At 36.4% G+C, this 18,407-nt stretch overlaps 1 protein-coding gene across 1 annotated transcript in view; it reads left to right on the forward strand.

Annotated features, from left to right (window-relative positions):
- LOC127789181 (apyrase 2-like) overlaps positions 1 to 10,107 on the forward strand; it is a 43,401-nt gene extending 33,294 nt beyond the window's left edge. The window contains exons 7-9 of the mRNA XM_052317993.1: positions 9,093 to 9,310; positions 9,411 to 9,600; positions 9,777 to 10,107. Of these exons, the coding sequence (XP_052173953.1) occupies positions 9,093 to 9,310; positions 9,411 to 9,600; positions 9,777 to 9,892 (524 nt within the window). The 3' untranslated portion in view covers positions 9,893 to 10,107. The remainder of the gene's footprint in view (positions 1 to 9,092; positions 9,311 to 9,410; positions 9,601 to 9,776) is intronic.
- The last annotated feature ends 8,300 nt before the right edge of the window (positions 10,108 to 18,407 follow it).

Below are 18,407 nucleotides of genomic sequence, written 5' to 3' on the forward strand. Positions count from 1 at the left end.
CAAGTTTCCCTGGTGCGATTAGGTTTATTATAGTAATCACACTAGAGATATTTGTCTTTACTCTATTGAGTTTTTTGGTGAAGTGGGTCATTTTGATGTACTGCCAAGGTAGAATTTTGAAAATCTATGTTTGGAATTTGGGGAGATGAGTTGTTAAGCATCACTTTCTTGCGGCTTTCCTCTCTTCTAATTTCAGCAAAAGGCCTCATGAATAGAGGGAAAATGTTTAGAACCTAGGAGTCAGCCACATTCTTCATCCAAGTCCTTGTTGAGTCCATGCAAGAAATCAAGCACTCGCTCCTTCTCAAGCATCTTGGCATGTTTGGCACTATCTTCAAAATAGTGCTAGTTTATGTCAGAGAACAAATCAATTTCCTACCACAATTCTGTTAAGACATTGTAGCATTTAGTAACTAACATAGTACCTTTTCGAGTAGTCCTGATGGCGAATCAAATCTCAAAGCATTGTGAGGTGTTTTCTGGGTTTGAATAAATTTTTGCATAGCTGTCTAAATATCCTTTGTAGTTTTGTAAAATTGGTATGTCCTTCCTATCTTTAGCTCCATGGAATTGATGAGCCAAGCCATCACAATTGAATTTTTTGCATCCCAAGTTGAGTAGTGAGGTGTTGTTGGAGGCATGGGAAGTGAGCCACCAAGATAGCCTACCTTTCCTTTACCCTTCATAACCAGCAATACTGATTGAAACCATTCCCGGAAATTAGTCCCATTCAATGTGTTGGGTGATTTGATGGGAATGGAAATCAAGGTTTGAGGGGATGGAAGGCATAGGTTGAGATGGAATATTAGAGATCAAAGAAGTGGCAGAAGGGTTGCCAGAAGAGGTGTGGTCCTCCATAAGAACAGGAACCCGTAAGTATAGATACTTAACCAGATGGGAAGGAACCGGCCAGTAAAGTCGCTGGCTCTGATAACATGAACAAAAAGTAGTTTTTGGACGAAAGAAGAATTTCATTCATGTGGAACACTCTTCTGTACAAAATTGTATAGACAAAAGATCTAAAACCTTACTATCTAGAATGTACAACAATCATGTAATTAGACAATCCTAGAAAATAGAAAGTTTTGACTTATGTACAATCCCTATAATTACTCTAATCAATCATCTATCAATCTATAATTTACAGCTGCACTCTTTTAATATATATTCTTATCAATTTGTTCTTTATTCTCGGTATTCCAAGATCATCCTGACTAGTGAACTGGTATTTTTATATGACCATACCATAAATTACAGAGGCCAAACAATCATGGAAACTTAGGGAACCATTGTCTATCTATATTAGGATTTTTCAGGCCTACCAGTTAAACACATTAAAACCGCATAATAAGTTTTAAATGTTGAAAATTAATTATAAAACTAAAGCACTAACTAATGTTTAGATTTACATATACTAGTTCTCCCTTCTTTATATATTTCAATTTTATGAATTTAGAATCCTAAAAACTTTCAACTTGTTTATGAATATAGTCTTTTTTAGATGTATGTAGAACTTCCTAATCATATTTAATGTCTTATTATGTAAAATCTTAGTTGTATATTTATAATAAGCATGTCCTTGTGTTCTAATCTGTGAGAATCATGATGTCAGGATGTCCTATTTTGTGTCAAGGCTGTGACCCATATCTGTATCATATGGGGATGCCCACTTTTCTTTTACTTTTGTTTTCTCATTCACTTATATTTTGTGCATTATAAATTGACTTATCAAATATGTGTTGGTATTACATACTGTTTCCGTCATAACTTTTCCTTAGGAGTGGTGTTGATAAGATAGCTAATGCTTTATAATACATAAACATCTAGCTATTACACGTTTTTTAATTTCTTGGCAAATTACACAAGCCACCCTTCACATTATGGAAATCATACAGACGTTTTAAAAAATTTTAACAAGTTAATTTCTACCATCATTGGAATAGTTTTTGCTGATGTCAGCTAATTATTTATAGTGTTCATCATAAAATGAAAGGACTAAAGTAACCTTTAGCGTTAAACAGACTTGGTGAAAAAAAATTCTAGTTTGGCATGTCCTATTATACACTTCAACTGTTTTGACTGCTCAGGACCATTGCCTGCTCTATCTCCTCTCTCTAGGCTTGCTCAAACTATCAAGCACAGTAACACAAGCCTGCCCCATTACTCTTATTTTTGAAAAACTAGGACATCAGTGTCACTGTCCTAGACAGAGACAATGAGCTTCCCTTGGCTTGGTGAGATTCAAGGGAAATTAACAGAAATAGTTGGGTAGGAAGAATAGAGAGAATAAAGAAAGTAGAGAGAATTGAGTGAGATGAGAGAGATAGGGAATAATCTGGTATTCAATCTTTTCATAGTTTCTCCCATGGAATGGGACGAGTACATATAGGCGCTTGGTGTGGGATTGGATGTTTTGTCTTTTTCCTAAGGCCTTACATGTGGCCTTCTACCCCTAACAGAATTTGACAGCTAGAATATAATTGTAACAATCAAATAAAAGAAATACAGCAGGGCATGTTGAGTAAACAGGAATAAGACTGAAATTAAATGCAAAAAATAGCCATAGCCGTGACAATTCTCCCCCCTTAGAACATTTCTTGTCCTCAAGAAATGCTAAAAAGGCTCGCAACTCTTGGAAAATGATGGAGTAGACCTGGTAGATACTCTCATGTGTTGCCCTTGTTACTCCCCTGTTCCCATTTCACCAACACTTGGATTAGAGGAACCCCTTGGCTCTGTACCACCCTTTTGTCTATAATTGTTTCTGGTTCCATGGGACCTTCCTTCCCCTTGCCCGGCGCTGGTAAGACTGTAACAATTGGCTCTGCCCCGGTTGATCGCTTCAGCAAGGATACATGGAAAACAGGGTGTATGTGGGTGCCTTCGGGTAGTTGGAGTCGGTAAGCCACCTTACCTATTTTCTCTGTTATGCTGAATGGGCCAAAGTACTGGGGACTCAACTTGGATACTGGCCCTTGACTGAAGGCCTTCAAGTGAGGGTACCTTAGCTTTAGATACACCTTTTCCCCCACTTCTAACTCCCGATCACTCCTTTTCTTGTCAGCATACTGTTTCATTCTATTCCAGGCCGATGCCAACTCTTGCTTCAATTGTTGTAAGACCACCCTCCTTTGCCTTAAGTATTCCTCCATTGATATCTCTGTTGCATGCCCTCCGGTGGCAAGCAACAACAGTGGTGGGCATCCATACAACGCCTCATATGGGGACATTTTTAGGGGTGGGTGGTATTATACCACCATTGTGCCAAGGCTAACCATCTATGCCAGTGTTTGGGCTACTGTATACACATGCATCTTAGGTAGGTTTCTAGCACTTGATTGACTCTCTCAGTTTGCCCATCTGTTTGGGGATGATATGTCGTCAACATGTTGAGCTTAATCCCTATAGATCCCATAAATTCCTGCCAAAAATGGCTTGTGAATACCTTATCGCGGTCTGAAATGATTGTACTCGGCACCCCATGTTGCGATACTACTCTGTCCATAAACATCCTAGCCACTTTCTTGGCTGTGTAAGGGTGAGCCAGCCCTATAAAGTGCGCAAACTTTGTGAACCGACCCACTACCACCATAATACTATCCCTCCCTTCAGATTTAGGTAGTCCCTCAATGAAGTCCATAGTTACACTGACCCAAGCTCGATCCGGCATTGGTAGAGGTTGCAAGAGACCAGGGTAAGCCACATTCTCCAACTTACATCTCTTGCATACATCACTGGCTAACACAAAGTTTTTTTCCTTCCATTTTCATCTTGGGTCAATAAAACAATTGTTTAACTCTAAAGTAGGTATTTTGGATGCCTAAGTGTCCCCCCACGAGTGAGTCATGCAATGACTGTAAAATTCTTCGCTTAAGGTCTTCCTTGCTCCCTATGACAAGCTTGCCTTTGAACCTCAACATCCCCTCCGTTATAGTGTAGTGTCCATCCCCATTAGGTTCAATCACTAGCCTCTCCATTAGCTTCTTAATTTGCTCATCGTCGGCATAGTTGTCAATAACTTCCTGACACCATTCAGGGACTACTTTTGTAATGGTTGCTACACTGCCTTCCTATTGACACCTGGATAGTGCATTAACAACTATATTTTCCTTGCCTCGCCTGTATTGTATGGAATAATCAAGTCCCATTAGCTTGGCCATACCCCTCTTTTGTAGTTGAGTTTGTAACTTCTGTTGTAGCAAAAATTTTAGACTTTCATGGTCTGTTCTGATGATAAATCTACCTCCTTCTGGGTAATGTCGCCACTGCCATTAACACTACTAGGAATTCCTTTTCATAGATGCTCAACCCCAAGTGCCTAGTACTCAAGGCTTGGCTCAAGAATGCCAGAGGCCTCCCCTTCTGCATTAGAACTACCCCGACACCAACTCCACAAGCATCCATCTGCAATATAAAGGGCTCACTGAAGTCTGGTAGCCCTAAAACCGGCACTGTGCTCACCGCCTCCTTAAGCTTCTCAAAGGCTACTTTGGCCTCTTCACCCCACTTAAAATTCCCCTTCTTCAACAAGTCAGTTAGGGGGCGGCTGATGATGCCATAACCCTTAACAAACCGTCTATAATATCCAGTAAGGCCGATGAATCCCCTTAAAGGCTTCAAATTCGTGGGTTTGGGCCAGTTGACCATGGCCTCTACCTTCCTTGGGTCTGTCCTAACTCCCTCCCCTGATATTATGTGGCCCAAATATTCCACCTGATCTTGACCAAAGCAAGACTTAGACCTTTTGATGAAAAGCCGGTTGGATTTTAGGACTTCTAGGGTGATTTTGAGGTGGGATAGGTGTTGCTCAAGGGTTGGGCTGTAAATAAGAATGTCATCAAAGAAGACTAATACAATTTTTCTCAAATAAGGTTCAAATATTTTATTCATGAGGGATTGGAAGGTAGCTGGAGCATTGGTGAGTCCAAAGGGCATCACCAAGAATTCAAAATGCCCATGATGGGTTCTAAAGGCGGTTTTGTGGACATCTTCAGCTTTCATTTTGATTTGATGATAACTTGATCTAAGGTCTAGCTTGGAGAAGATAGTGGCATTGTGCAACTCATCCATTAGATCCTCTATCAAGGGTATGGGAAATTTGTCTTTTATAGTGAGGGCATTCAATTGTCGATAGTCTACACAAAAACGCCAAGTTTCGTCCTTCTTCTAGATTAGAAGGATCGATGAGGAAAAGGGGTTGTAGTTAGGTCTTATAAAGGATTGGTTTAGCATCTCTTTTACCATTCTTTCAATTTCTGTTTTCTGTGTGGGTGAATACTGGTAGGCCCTGATGTTTACTTGCTCGGAGTCTGGTTTAAGGTTGATAGAATGGTCTAGGTTTCGAGTGGGAGGCAAGGTATTAGGTTCAGCAAAAAAGTCCCCAAATCCTACCAACAATTCATCAATAAGGTGGCTAGAGTGTACCTGGCCAACTAGCCTCTGATCGTTGCTGATGGATAAGATGAGCCCGCCGTACCTCAATTCCTTCTGCCCTTCCTCCACTGCCATAATCGAAAACAGTTGAGCCAGCTTACTCCATTTGTTCCGAATGACTCGTAGGCTCCTCCCTGTCATCATCTTGCAGGCCCCGGTTTCTCTTCCTCCTTTAAGTGTCATCTTTTTTCCTCCTTTTTCAAATGATACTTCCATTCGATTAAAGTCGAAACTAATGGGGCTAACTTCCTTCATCCAGTCAACCCTTAGAACCACATCACAACCCCCCAATTGCAGAAGCCTGAGATCAGCTTCAAACTCTTTTCTTTGCATCTCCCAATTGAATCTTGGGCAAGCCAAGTTGCTAATCACTCTACCCCCATTAGCTACTGCCACACTAAGGGGTGGAGTGTCCGAGAGGGGGCTTTTTAGTCTCCTCGCAGTGCCTTCATCAAGGAAGCCGTGGGTGCTTCCACTATCTATCAAGATCATCAAACTCTTTTCCTTCACCTTTCCCTTAACTTTAATTATCTTATTGTTAGTCACCCCTTTTAATGCGTGGAGTGATATTTCCCCATTGTCTTCCTCCCCCAACTCTTCACACTTCTCAGTTTTTTCTCCACCATCCGATGTTTCTCTTGGATCTCCTTCCAGCAGGAGAATTTGTCTCCTACATTGGTGCCCCGGGAAGTACTTATCCCCGCACCTGAAGCACGTACCTGGCTGCCTCCTCTGTTCGTTAAACCCTCCCGTGGTGTGGGGTGCTCCCAACGGTTTAGCTCTGGGGTTATTAACTACCCACTGGTTAAATCCTTTGCCTCCTTGGTGAGAGGTCCCTGTCGCCATAGCGTTACTTTGCTGCCTTTGTTTCTTCATCAAGGCCTCCACCACCATCTCCTGCAGTCTAGCACTCTCTACGGCTTGTTCCACTGTTCGGAGTCTGATCATTTTGACCATAGGCCTTAGATCTTCACTTAGACCACTCAAAAAACTAGACACGAAATAGACCTCCGAGAGATGAGGATCGTGACTGCTCATAAGAGATCTAAGCTCTTCAAATCTTTTTAGGTAAGTTTTCAGCTCCCCCACCTATCTGAGCTTGTTGAATTCCTTGACAATATCGGACATACTTCTTTCCCTGAACCTCTCACATAATTTCTCAGCAAACTCTCCCCATGTAGAATGGTCTCTTACACTAGTCCACCCCTAGTACCATGAATCTACTACATCGTCAAAGTAAGCGGGGCAGCTAAGGAGGTTTCTACACTCCGGGATGTCATACCATTCGAACATCCTTTCGCACTTCCTCACCCACCAGCGCGAGTTATCCCCTTTGAAGATGGGTATCTCCATTCGGGGCATGGGAAACCCTGGCTGTTGTCGTGGGATCTGCTCCACACGACCCCTGTGCAACATCGTTTCTCCCTCCTCATCCTATCCTCCCATGTTGGGGGGGTCTTTGGTCGATGTACTGTTCTATTGTTTCTTAAGAGAGGCTCGATTCTATCTCTAGGACGAAATTCAGGGGGCCATACTCACTGAATTTTGGCGAGTAAACATCAACATGAATTGTTGAAGTTGCGCCCCAAGCTCCTCTCTCATTTGAGCCATCTCTTCTTGCATTTGGACTAGCGTTCCATCTAGTCTCCTCTCCAATCCATCGATCGAACCTTCTAGCTTATGGTCAATGGCTATGATCGCCTCATGATTGCGACCATTTCCTAGCTCCAGCTGATCGACTCCCCTAGACTTCGGACATGGACGAGCTGACTTGTTGCAACTGGGATTCCATGTTCTTCATGCGGGTTCCTTCCGCCATAACTTTCTACAATTCTTGGCCGGAATCGCGCTCGGATACCAAATTGTCATTGTCCTAGACAAAGACAATGAGCTTCCCTTGGCTCGATGAGATTCAAGGGAAATTAACAAAAATAGTTTGGGTAGGAAGAATAGAGAGAACAAAGGAAGTAGAGAGAATTGAGTGAGATGAGAGAGATAGGGAGAATAGAATAATCTGGTATTCAATCCTTTCATAGTTTCTCCCGTGGAGTGGGACGAGTACATATAGGCTCTTGGTGTGGGATTGGATGCAGCAAATCCTTTTCCCTCCAGCGGTTACAACAAACTGTTTTGTCTTTTTTCTAAGGCCTTACACGTGGCCTTCTACCCCTAACAGAATCTGACAGGTAGAATATAATTGTAACAATCAAATAAAAGAAATACAGAAGTGCATGTTGAGTAAACAGGAATAAGACTGAAATTAAATGCAAAAAATAGCCATAGCCATGACAATCAGCGGGCTTGGTAAACAATAAGTTACATATTCTGTATGTTTACATAGAAGAAACTATTTTTGTGTAATAGGAAATAATGATTAAAGTGTCTTAATATATATTCTGAAAAATCATATAACAACAAAATTTGTAATTTAAGATTCTTAAATACGAAACTTTTAAGTGATGTGAGGATGAATAAATGTATGTCCCCCGTGATTCTATTTTATAATTGAACTGAAAATGGTTTAAATATGCACAATTAATGGACATGCAAAATATCGTCATAAACACAAGGGATACCCAAGTGGCCATAAAGTGTCCAGTATTGAAAAATGATACGGGACAAGAAAGTGAAAAAGCAATTCATTGATCTGGAGTGACACTTATCCATTTTCAACAATTTCTTGTTGTAAACTTATTTGATTGCAATGGTTCAAAACAGGAAAGATGAGATCTTGAATTACCAAAAACACCTATGAAACTCCCTGAAATGATAATGGGATGATGTTGAAACAACCCAAACTGATTGACATTGGAATTGTAATGGAAACTTAAAGTTGGGCTAGGATTGATAAAACCCCCACCTCCATAAGGAACACAAGAACCTTAGAGATACACAGAGGAAGTCACTCACCACCTCTTGGAATCCACCAATGGGATACAGAATGCTATGGATAGTTCCTCACTCAATGGATCCCACCAAAGAGATACATTACTTAGAGAAGAAAGCACAATGACTATTCAAATTCTTGTGAAAGATAATTAGTCTGAAAGCCCTTCAGTCTGTACATAATAGACACATAAATAGGTAAGCCTTGGAACATCCCTCCTAGCATAGATAAATGCATAATTGAAAGTCTATTTTTCTCTAAGCAATCTGATACAAGTTTGAAAATGGGTTTTTCAAATTAATGCTAAGACAGCCTGTGAATAAAATAGCATAACTAATTCTAAATGTATCAAACTTAAGACTAGACTTCTTGTCTTCTTGAGTTTTCCAATGACAACTCTTGGACTACTTTTAGGGATAGGCTGGCTGTTGAAATCTTCAAAAATGCACATGGGTCTGATTCTGGCTTTCTAACAACAAAATATGCATGGTTTGGTGTTTTGCTAAATCTTGTTCCAAGTCTTGGACGACTTCATGAGATGCTTCCATCTCCAAAAGATTTTAAATATAATAGGACCATTTTGGATGAGTTTCTAACATGCATTTGGCAGTTTTTGGCATCTGAACAACGTAACCCAACATGGACCACATGTAGATGTTTTTGAGGCCTCCTCCCCGCACCCCCGAGTTCACTATTGAATTATTTTAGATTGGAAGGGAGGAAAGCTAAAGATTTTGTCGACTAATAACATGTCATATTATTTTCTCTGAAGGCTCCTATAAATATGGAGGGGCATCATACCTTGCATCAGCTTCTCCCTCTGGTTCAGGAATGAATGAGTGTAGGAGAGTAGCCATTAAGGCTCTCAAAGTTAATGAATCAGCATGTACACATATGAAGTGCACATTTGGTGGAGTATGGAATGGTGGAGGCGGGGATGGACAGAAGAATTTATTTGTTGCTTCCTTTTTCTTTGATAGGGCTGCTGAGGTATTGATCATTTCTTTGAATGTGTGAAAATATAATTGGAAGTTAATATATACTCATGTTTGGGCTGCAAATTAACACGAAGTGCGTGTTGCACACGTAGGCTGGATTTGTTGATCCAAATGTGCCTGTTGCAAAAGTTCGTCCAGTGGATTTTGAGAATGAGGCTAAGCGTGCCTGTGAAACGAAGCTTGATGATGCCAAATCCATATATCCGAATGTAGGAGATGAGAACCTGCCTTACTTGTGCATGGATCTGGTGTACCAATACACATTGCTTGTAGATGGATTTGGTAAGTTAATGTGCTCATTTTATTCTTTTATTATTAAAGTTCATGATGTCAAAAAGTGTAGAAATTAAAAATAAAAAGAAAATAATAGTCAAAAGGTTTCCTTTTTAGAAGTTGAATGAGAAAAGTTTCAAAAAAATTTAAATGTTGATTGCGGGTGGGTGGGTGCTTTTTGACAGGCCTGGATCCCTGGCAAGAGATTACATTGGTGAAGAAAGTTAAATACCAAAATTATCTTGTTGAAGCAGCTTGGCCATTGGGCAGTGCAATTGAGGTGGTGTCATCCTTGAAGTAACTGGAGATCACAACATTGTTGATTTAATTAATTGGTTCAATTTTGGTTGGTGGCATTGGTTCTTTCTTAGGCATATCCCCGAGTTTCTACAATTGTTTGCAGTAGTCAGTCAATAACACCATCTGCTATAAAAGTTATTTTGTTTGAGCATGCTTGATACCATTTTCAATTTTAATAGATGACTTTTCGTTAATAAACCAGAAATCGTGTTCTTATTTGTTTGTTTTTATTATTTGTGACGAGGCGCGCTAGCTTTGGTGAATTCACTGATTTATTATTTTTAAATTTCAGAGTAATAATTACAGAAATCATATTCTTAGTTATTATTACTTGTGAGGCGGCAGCGACGGTGAGTTTGGAGGGGTGGTTGGTGTCATAGTGTTATTTGGTCATCTTGGCCTGCTATTAGGTCAAGCTTATTTTAGAGTAATTGCAAGGGATATCGGGCTTTAAAACTTTTTTAAAACCAAACATAAAGTATAGCGGAAATGATTACGAAAACCCTTGCAAGATTAGGTATTTAAACATCCATATGTATCTAAATGAAAAATCAACCATAGGGGGCTTAGCAATATGCCTCCACGGATGTTTTTCTTAACCAGTTGTCCAGTGCGCCTCCTTGTTGCCTCCCTTGTTGCTCGAATCTGCCCTTGCTTACCTGCGAAGCTCGGGTGACCAACTTGTCTCCTAAACCGTGGGGGACCTATTTGGTCCACGCCTCAACCACCTTGGAATCCTTCACCAGAGTCGTTCTAGGACCCTCTCGATGAAGGTGAATCAGAGTTGTGATGGTTTCTCTTGGGTTGCAAATGGTTGGCCCATAATCGGATCAACAAAGGGAGATGGAGAGAGAGGTAGCCAGCTTCTTCAAGCAAGAAGAAAACAGTTGAACCACTGGAGGAAAAAGAAGCAAGGCAGCAAGAAGGAGATGAAGCTGCTGAAGCAACAAAAGTAGTCGGGACTTTCTTGAAAGTTATCTCGAATGTCTTTTCCTTCTCTACTAAGTTTTTTTTCATCCTTTCTCTCCTATTTATTAAATCACTAGCATATGTTTGTCTTTAGACACGGTGTTAAATAATAAACAAAAATAGTTATAATTTATATATATTAAACGCTCTATAAAACTCAAATAATAAACAAACATATAAAATTTATAAATCAAAATATAAAAGTAAAAAAAAAAATTGTAAACACTGAACAAAAAACAGAAATTAAAGTTATTGTATACTTGTTAACGTTTTATAATAAAAAAAAAAAAAGTATCAGTTTGTATTCTGTATACCAACCTGTATTCTACAATTAAATACCAGCATGTATTATATAATTCCAAACAAATCAAATATATTATGCATTATTTTATATTTAATTTTTTTTATATTTGATTTGTTTGGAATTTTATAAAACAGGCAATACTCTGCAATTTAAAAGAAATTAAAATTAAAATGCACACCAATTAGTACTACTGATATCAAATTATAACTACATAAGAAAAATAAACATTATAATGTAATGCACCAAAAGAATGGGTTAAAACTTTTCAAAATATATATGCTTTACAAAAGATGTGTCAATAACATGTCTTCAAAACATGTGTTTGCCCAAACTTCCTCCTCATTACTTTCCAAAAAGTCTTTGTATCAACTTGTATTTCCAATGAGGAACATGCACAACAATATGATAATTTGTGGAAACAAAAAAAATATAGATTGAAATTAGCTTATTACATCCCATCGAAGCAATAAGCTTATTACATAAATCAAAATATTTTGAGATTGAAATTAGCTTATTACATCCCATCGAAGCAAGCTAGTCATATTTCTCCTTTTAAGCTCTATAAATTTTTTGATTAAATCCTTCAAAAGTCCATATTTCAAATTATTATTAAATTAAAATTTTATAAAAAGTTATATAATCAATAGAAATAAATCTACATAGTTACCTTCTGATAAAACATTTTTTAATCTACATCGAACACTACAACAACACTTCAAGATAAATAATATTTGTAGTAGAATCCAAACTATCTTTAAGGAGGAGAATACTTATACGATCAAATGATGTACATCTGGACAATGCCACATATAATTGCTCATGGCTAAACACTGGCATACGCAAATCAACCCCAACAAATTGAATAGATTGTTCTTGAGATTTATTAATGGTCAAGGCATATGCTAATCGGATTGGAAATTGACGTTTTGTTATTTGGAAAGGCATTTATGAAGAAGATAGTGTCAAAGATATCCTTGGTATGAATGCCAAATTGTCAAACTTTTTTCCAATTAAAATTTGAGTTTCAATTATGCGAGTGTCGCACCTAGTAATCATCAATCTTGTACCATTACATAGTCCATCTTTCGGCTATACATACACTTTATTATGCATATTTGCTCATTTTGGCATTGTGCATCGAAGGAATGCCTTTATGGTCGCTATTTTTTTATGTTCCGTGGTGGAGCAGAGCCTTAAATCTTTTGGGTTAGTTTGTGACCGTATCTTATGTAATTTCAAAGCATTCTATCATTTTTCAGGTATGACCAAATACCATGGTTAATAACTAAGAGTGTGTTTGATTGCATACATTTACCATGAAAAATGTGTAATTATTATACATATTTTCTATGGAAGCAATCAAACACTCTTAATTTTTCTATGAAAAAATGTGTATGATACAAGCATTTAAAAATTCTTTCCCTGAAATCCATTTTTCAAATGGGTGGGGTGATTTTTGTTTTCTAAGCAATCATTACTTAGAATTAAATTCTAGGTAATGCAATCAAACACACCCTAAGTTCGTCACAGACATTTGCATAAAACCAAAGGATTCTATTTCTTTCTTTAGTTTATTTGAGATAATCATGTGAATTGTTGTTTGTACCAAGTAAATTATTCTAGAGGAGAAATAATATAAATAAGGTTTCTGTATAGTATATTATTGTAGAGGAGAAATAATTTTATAGGAAAGAATTAGAGTCAGAAACAGAAAGTTGTTGAAGGGTCAAATGGAAATTGGGCTAGCATTGGGGTAGAGCACTGACATAAGCAAAAAAAGGTTGACAGAAGAAAGTGGACTAGATCTATTATTATGCACTTCTACCTTCCTGGTATAGTTTTAACTAAATCTAATTATGTAGTTAAATACATCAAGTGTAGAAACAAGTGTTTCTCCACCACCTATACCAACACAAGACACAGAGAGCTGTAAAAATTCCCTTTCCAATACATTCATAGCTGGAAGATTTTTCAACATGTTTTAGTGAAGAAATAGGATATACAACATTCTCAATATCAATTACTAATTTCAGCACTACTCTTCCGATTCCAATTCCGAGTTATGTGATAGTAGTAGTTATAATTGCAGTTAAAATTGCATTTTTTGTAATAATAATTAACTTATCATTTTTTTGTCTAAATTTCATGTAGACCCCATGTGATTTTTACAACATTCCTTTTGAGGTTATAATTTGGCATTTTAGGTCTTATGTTTTCATTTCTAATCTGTACATTTTAATAACCTAGAAGGTAATATAATTAATAGATTTATTTAAACACTATGTTATGTTTACACCTCCTTCATGACTTGCGAATGTGATGTAAATGCCCAAATTTTATTTTATCAAGTGGTAGTTACTGAAAATAATAATAATAATAATAAAGATGTACAATACAATACCAACATTAAAAATGCACAAGTATTCTTAAAAAGATATATACCACATGGAGTTGATATGAAATTTGATTTGGTAGTGTCATGCAATTTACATCAAACAGAATCATCTTAAATTAGTCTGCAAACGGGATGTCACAAAAGTTGAGAAACAATAATATAAATAAGGTGATTAACCCTGCAGTCTTTTTTGGATTATTATGTTTTATAATCTTCGATCTCACATCTGAAATTGTGGTCTTGATTATGGACAGCAATTTTTATTTTTAGTTTTTGACTTCACAATGTGATACTCCATCATCTTTTTACGATATTATTTTTTAATTTATTTGATCAGATGTCTCAAACTGTGGTCACATATATAGATTGCAATTTTTTTTATTTTTATTTTTTACAGTGTGATAATGCTTAATCTTGATAGGGTATGGAAGTTATTGAAGCTCACTATCTATTTGGCGTTGAATACGATCATATTGAGATTGTTATTCATCCCCAATCTATCATACATTCAATGGTTTGAGACACAGGTTTAGCCCATTTCTCATCTTGGTTCCTATTTTCTGGATTGGTGCTTGAGATAATTATTTTTTGTCTACTTTTTTGCTTTTAATACATTAAGCTACCAAGTATCCTGCATTGACAACATATGTTTCTTAGGATTCCTCTGTTCTGGCACAACTAGGGTGGCCTGATATGCGTTTGCTAATTCTCTACACATTATCTTGGCCTGATAGAATTTATTATTCCGAGATTATTTGGCCTCATTTCTGATCTTTGCAAGTAAGTGTTCTTGGCCAAAAAATATCCATAATCTAAAATATTTTTTTCTGAAGCTTTCATTGTTTTTTATGCAGATGAAGGTAAAGTTAAATTCAATGAGTCTCAATGTTTTAATTTTTAATTTTTTAATATTTTTTGTTGTTAAAATATTTTTTTAAATTTTTTAAACAAATATTTTTTAATTTTTATTTTTTTTAATTTTTTAATAAAATAATTATTTTAATTATTTATTTATTTTTTTAATTTTTTATATGTTTTAGTTCGTCACTAAATATTTTTTAATTTTTTAATAAAATATTTTTTAAATTTTTTAGTTATTTTTTTATTTGTTTTAGTGACAAAAATTTTGTCGCTAAATAATTTTAATTTTTTTTATTTTTAATATGTTTAGCGACAAAAAATTATGTCGGTAAATTTAATAAAAATTACAATATCAGCAACAAAAATATTTTTGTTGCTAATCCGTCGCCAAAAAAAATAGCAACAATGACTTTCGTGACAGACAAAATACGTTACTAAATTAATTTAAAATCTGAAATTCTTGCACTGATACACCTCCAATTATATTTAAAGGGACCCATAGCCTTTCCCCGAAATTACACTTAAGTCTCCCAATTTTTTGGAAACCCCATTTGCACCCCACACTACAATTATTTCTTATTTTACTTACACCCCGAACATTTATAAATTAACTAATTTAATTTATTTTATTCTTTTATTATCCCCTTATTATTATTCTCTTAAATCCCAAACATTCAATAATAATCTCAAATATCGAAATTAATAATTCCGGGATGTTAATTATTATTATTCTTTTGTAATTATTATTTATTTTCAAAATTCTAAAATATTACAAGCATCATGAGAAACACTATTATATTTGAAACACGATTGTCTTCCTTCTCCGTTCTTCTCCTTCGCTTGAGACTCCTCTTTATATACCTTTAATCTTCTAATCATCTTCTATTATTTCATTCCTTATGTTTATTTTCAACCTCCTTTAATTTGATCTCCAAGCGGTGAATTCCCTATTCTCCTCCAATTTTTTAATCCTTTTAATCTCCATCTTGATCCCAGTCTTCATCTAATTTGATATATCTTATTTGAATCTCTATCTTCTAATTTGATTTATTCATTTGATTTGATATCTCCTTGCTCGCAGAGAATTCTCTTTTTTTATTAATCTTCAAAATTAACATTATAATATCTTCTTTAAATCTCAATTATTTGAATTAATTTCCTTTGTTAGATTCCTACAAAAAGATATTTAAATTATATAAAATCCATTAAAATACATATTTAAAAAAATAACATAAAATTAATTAATTATATATATATATATTGTTAAAATTTTGTTCATAGTGTTTATATTTATTGCACATCAACAAATTAAAAATAAACTCAATTTGAAAACTATTGATCAATAATACATTGCACAGCAAGCAAGCTCAAGCCAAATGGCCCACGGTGGCGGTGGGTGCCCCCAACCCCAAATAAGGAAATTAAAATTAAATTAATTTAACTTGGAAGCATAGCAACGATTGCGATACCCGTGAATGCCCAAATGAGTATAAAAGTGGTCTATAGTTTGTTCGTCCGCCCAGTTGCCGCTTCATTCCGCTCTCTAACAGTTGAAAATCCTCGAGGATCTCCTGTCCGCTCTTCTCTCGATCCCAATTTGTTCAAATTGACTCCACTTGCTCTGCCAACTCTGTCAACTGTCTTCGAGTAACGGCAACAATAAGAAGAAGAAAAAGAAGAAGACTACTCAGAAGACCCTAGGCATTGCATTGGGGTTTCAATTCTCGCCGATTTCGACAGATCCTCCCTCCTCCCCCCCCCCCCCTCCTCTCTCTCTCTCTCTATACTTTGATTGCAACAATGGAAAATTTCTCTGTACCTTGATTGAAACAATGCTCCTTATCATCTTTATCATTGGTACGGAATCGGCGTCAAGCTTCGAGTTGTAAGAACTAGGGTTTAGCGATTCGATCGTGGGGTCTTCTTCACGAGAGAATTTGCATTCGATACGAAAGTTCCACTCTCTCAAAATTGCTATTTTTTATGCTAAAATGGCTTCTTGCGCGAGCACGTTCGTTGTGTCTACAGAGATGGAGAAGTTCTTATACGATTAGTTTTTGGACCAAAACCAGCCCATATTGGAGCACTTCAGAGCCCTCTTCGCAATCTTCGTGGTCTTCTCCCTCACAATGCCCTTATTGTCGGTTCTCTCTCTCTCTCTCTCCTTCTCTCTCTCTTCTTACGGTTTGAGGAATTTTCTTTGCAAACTAGACTATGGTGACTTATCATTTCGTTACAAACTACATTTGCACAGAAAAAGTGAGATGAATTTCTTGCTAAAGTTTATAAGTTTGCTAAGTTTGACTTTTCTACTAGGTATGGAGGTGTAGTATTAGAATTGCATCTTAAGAGTTCAGATTTTGTTGTAATATTAGAATTGACTCATAATCTTATCCAACGGCATGTCTTGGTTTTGACCCTGATCAAGTTCAAGTTTCCCCGATGTTCTTAATATAGAATTGAAGCAATTCTTTAAGGCGCCTTCATGCACAGAGATGAGAGCAGGACTTGCATTATGTTCATTGAAGTACTACTTTTTTGTTTTGTTCTAGGATTGTCCACTTGCAGATGGTAATAAGACAAAAGAAGGGAGTTAATAAGGGAGTTAATTTAATACTGGTTTCCAAGACATGTCGTTGAGACAAATAGTGGTTTCCAGCACATTGTTGTATAGTGGTTGAGACATCAGTTCTTGTACTGGTTGTATAGTGGTGTTCTGGAAGTGGTTGAGACAAATAAGGGAGTTAATTTAATACTGGTTTCCAGCACATTGTTGTTTGTTTTTCTTGCCATGAATTCCTGTTCGAACTTAGTTTGCATTTTCCCTTATTTTACTAATTCTACTCCATTTTGTATGTTTAGGCTATCTTTCCTATTTTATGAACATTTAACATCTTTTCTTTTGTTCTATGGTTGTTTTTTTATTTTTTTAGCTTGCAGTATTTGGACAAAATGGGAAGGTGTATTTTTATTTGCGATTCATCTTTCTTTGTTCAGTACTCTTCTGGAAGTGGATGTGACTAGAAGGGTGTGATTTGCACTTGTTTTCTGCAAGTTGCATTTCTATTGTCCTATTACATGGAAGGTGCATTTTTATTTCTATTGTCCACTGAAAATACATCTAGAGGAATGGAAATCAAATTTATGGTAGTTGTAGAAATTTTAGGGAGAAGAACTGATTTAATTCATCATAGTAAACGGAATATATATACATCATACATCTTTACTAGTTTCCTAGTATGTATACTACAATTAGAAAATTATATCTACACTACTTTAGGAAACCTGGATCGCAGCGGAATAATCGAATATGATTTGTCTAACGACCTCCGTGGAAGAAAATTATAAAAACTTTCTTATCCGTCCACCTCTTGTCCGCCCAAAGCTGAAATGGTGATGCCGAAGACAGTATATGAGTGATCATAAATTGATTCTGATTGTCTTGTATTTTTCATTAGACTCTATGCCTATTTATAGGTATTACACAGATATAGATAGGCATATCCCTTTAGGAATTTGTATCTAATTCAAATTTTAATTACTTATCCCATTATATTGTTAAAATTCAAATACTAATGAATTTGAAGCAAATTCAAATTCATAACATTTATCTTATCATTAGAAACTTATCCCAATATAACCGCAATTCTAACATATTGTAAAGTTGTGTCCTACACTTATTTTCTCCTCGCTGTTGTAGAGTCTTATTAAGCAGTATGTGCACTACGGTTTCAACTTTTGTAGCCATGTGGCCTTATGGGTGCACCAATATTATGGTTATATTCTTGTATATAAATGATTTGTGTCAAATGTCATCCGCCTTCTGGAAGTGGATGTTTGGTTGAGTCCAATTTCATGATTGGCGTGGGGGCTTTGATAAAGGATTTTGTATAATAATACTAGTGGTTGGGTTGAAAATTTATGTTCATCGGTAGCGATTCAACGGTGGTTGAGTTTCATTATGGAGCAATTGTAACGACCCATTAG

Source organism: Diospyros lotus, chromosome 13, assembly GCF_014633365.1.
Source record: "Diospyros lotus cultivar Yz01 chromosome 13, ASM1463336v1, whole genome shotgun sequence".
In the NCBI taxonomy this organism is placed as follows: Eukaryota; Viridiplantae; Streptophyta; class Magnoliopsida; order Ericales; family Ebenaceae; genus Diospyros; species Diospyros lotus.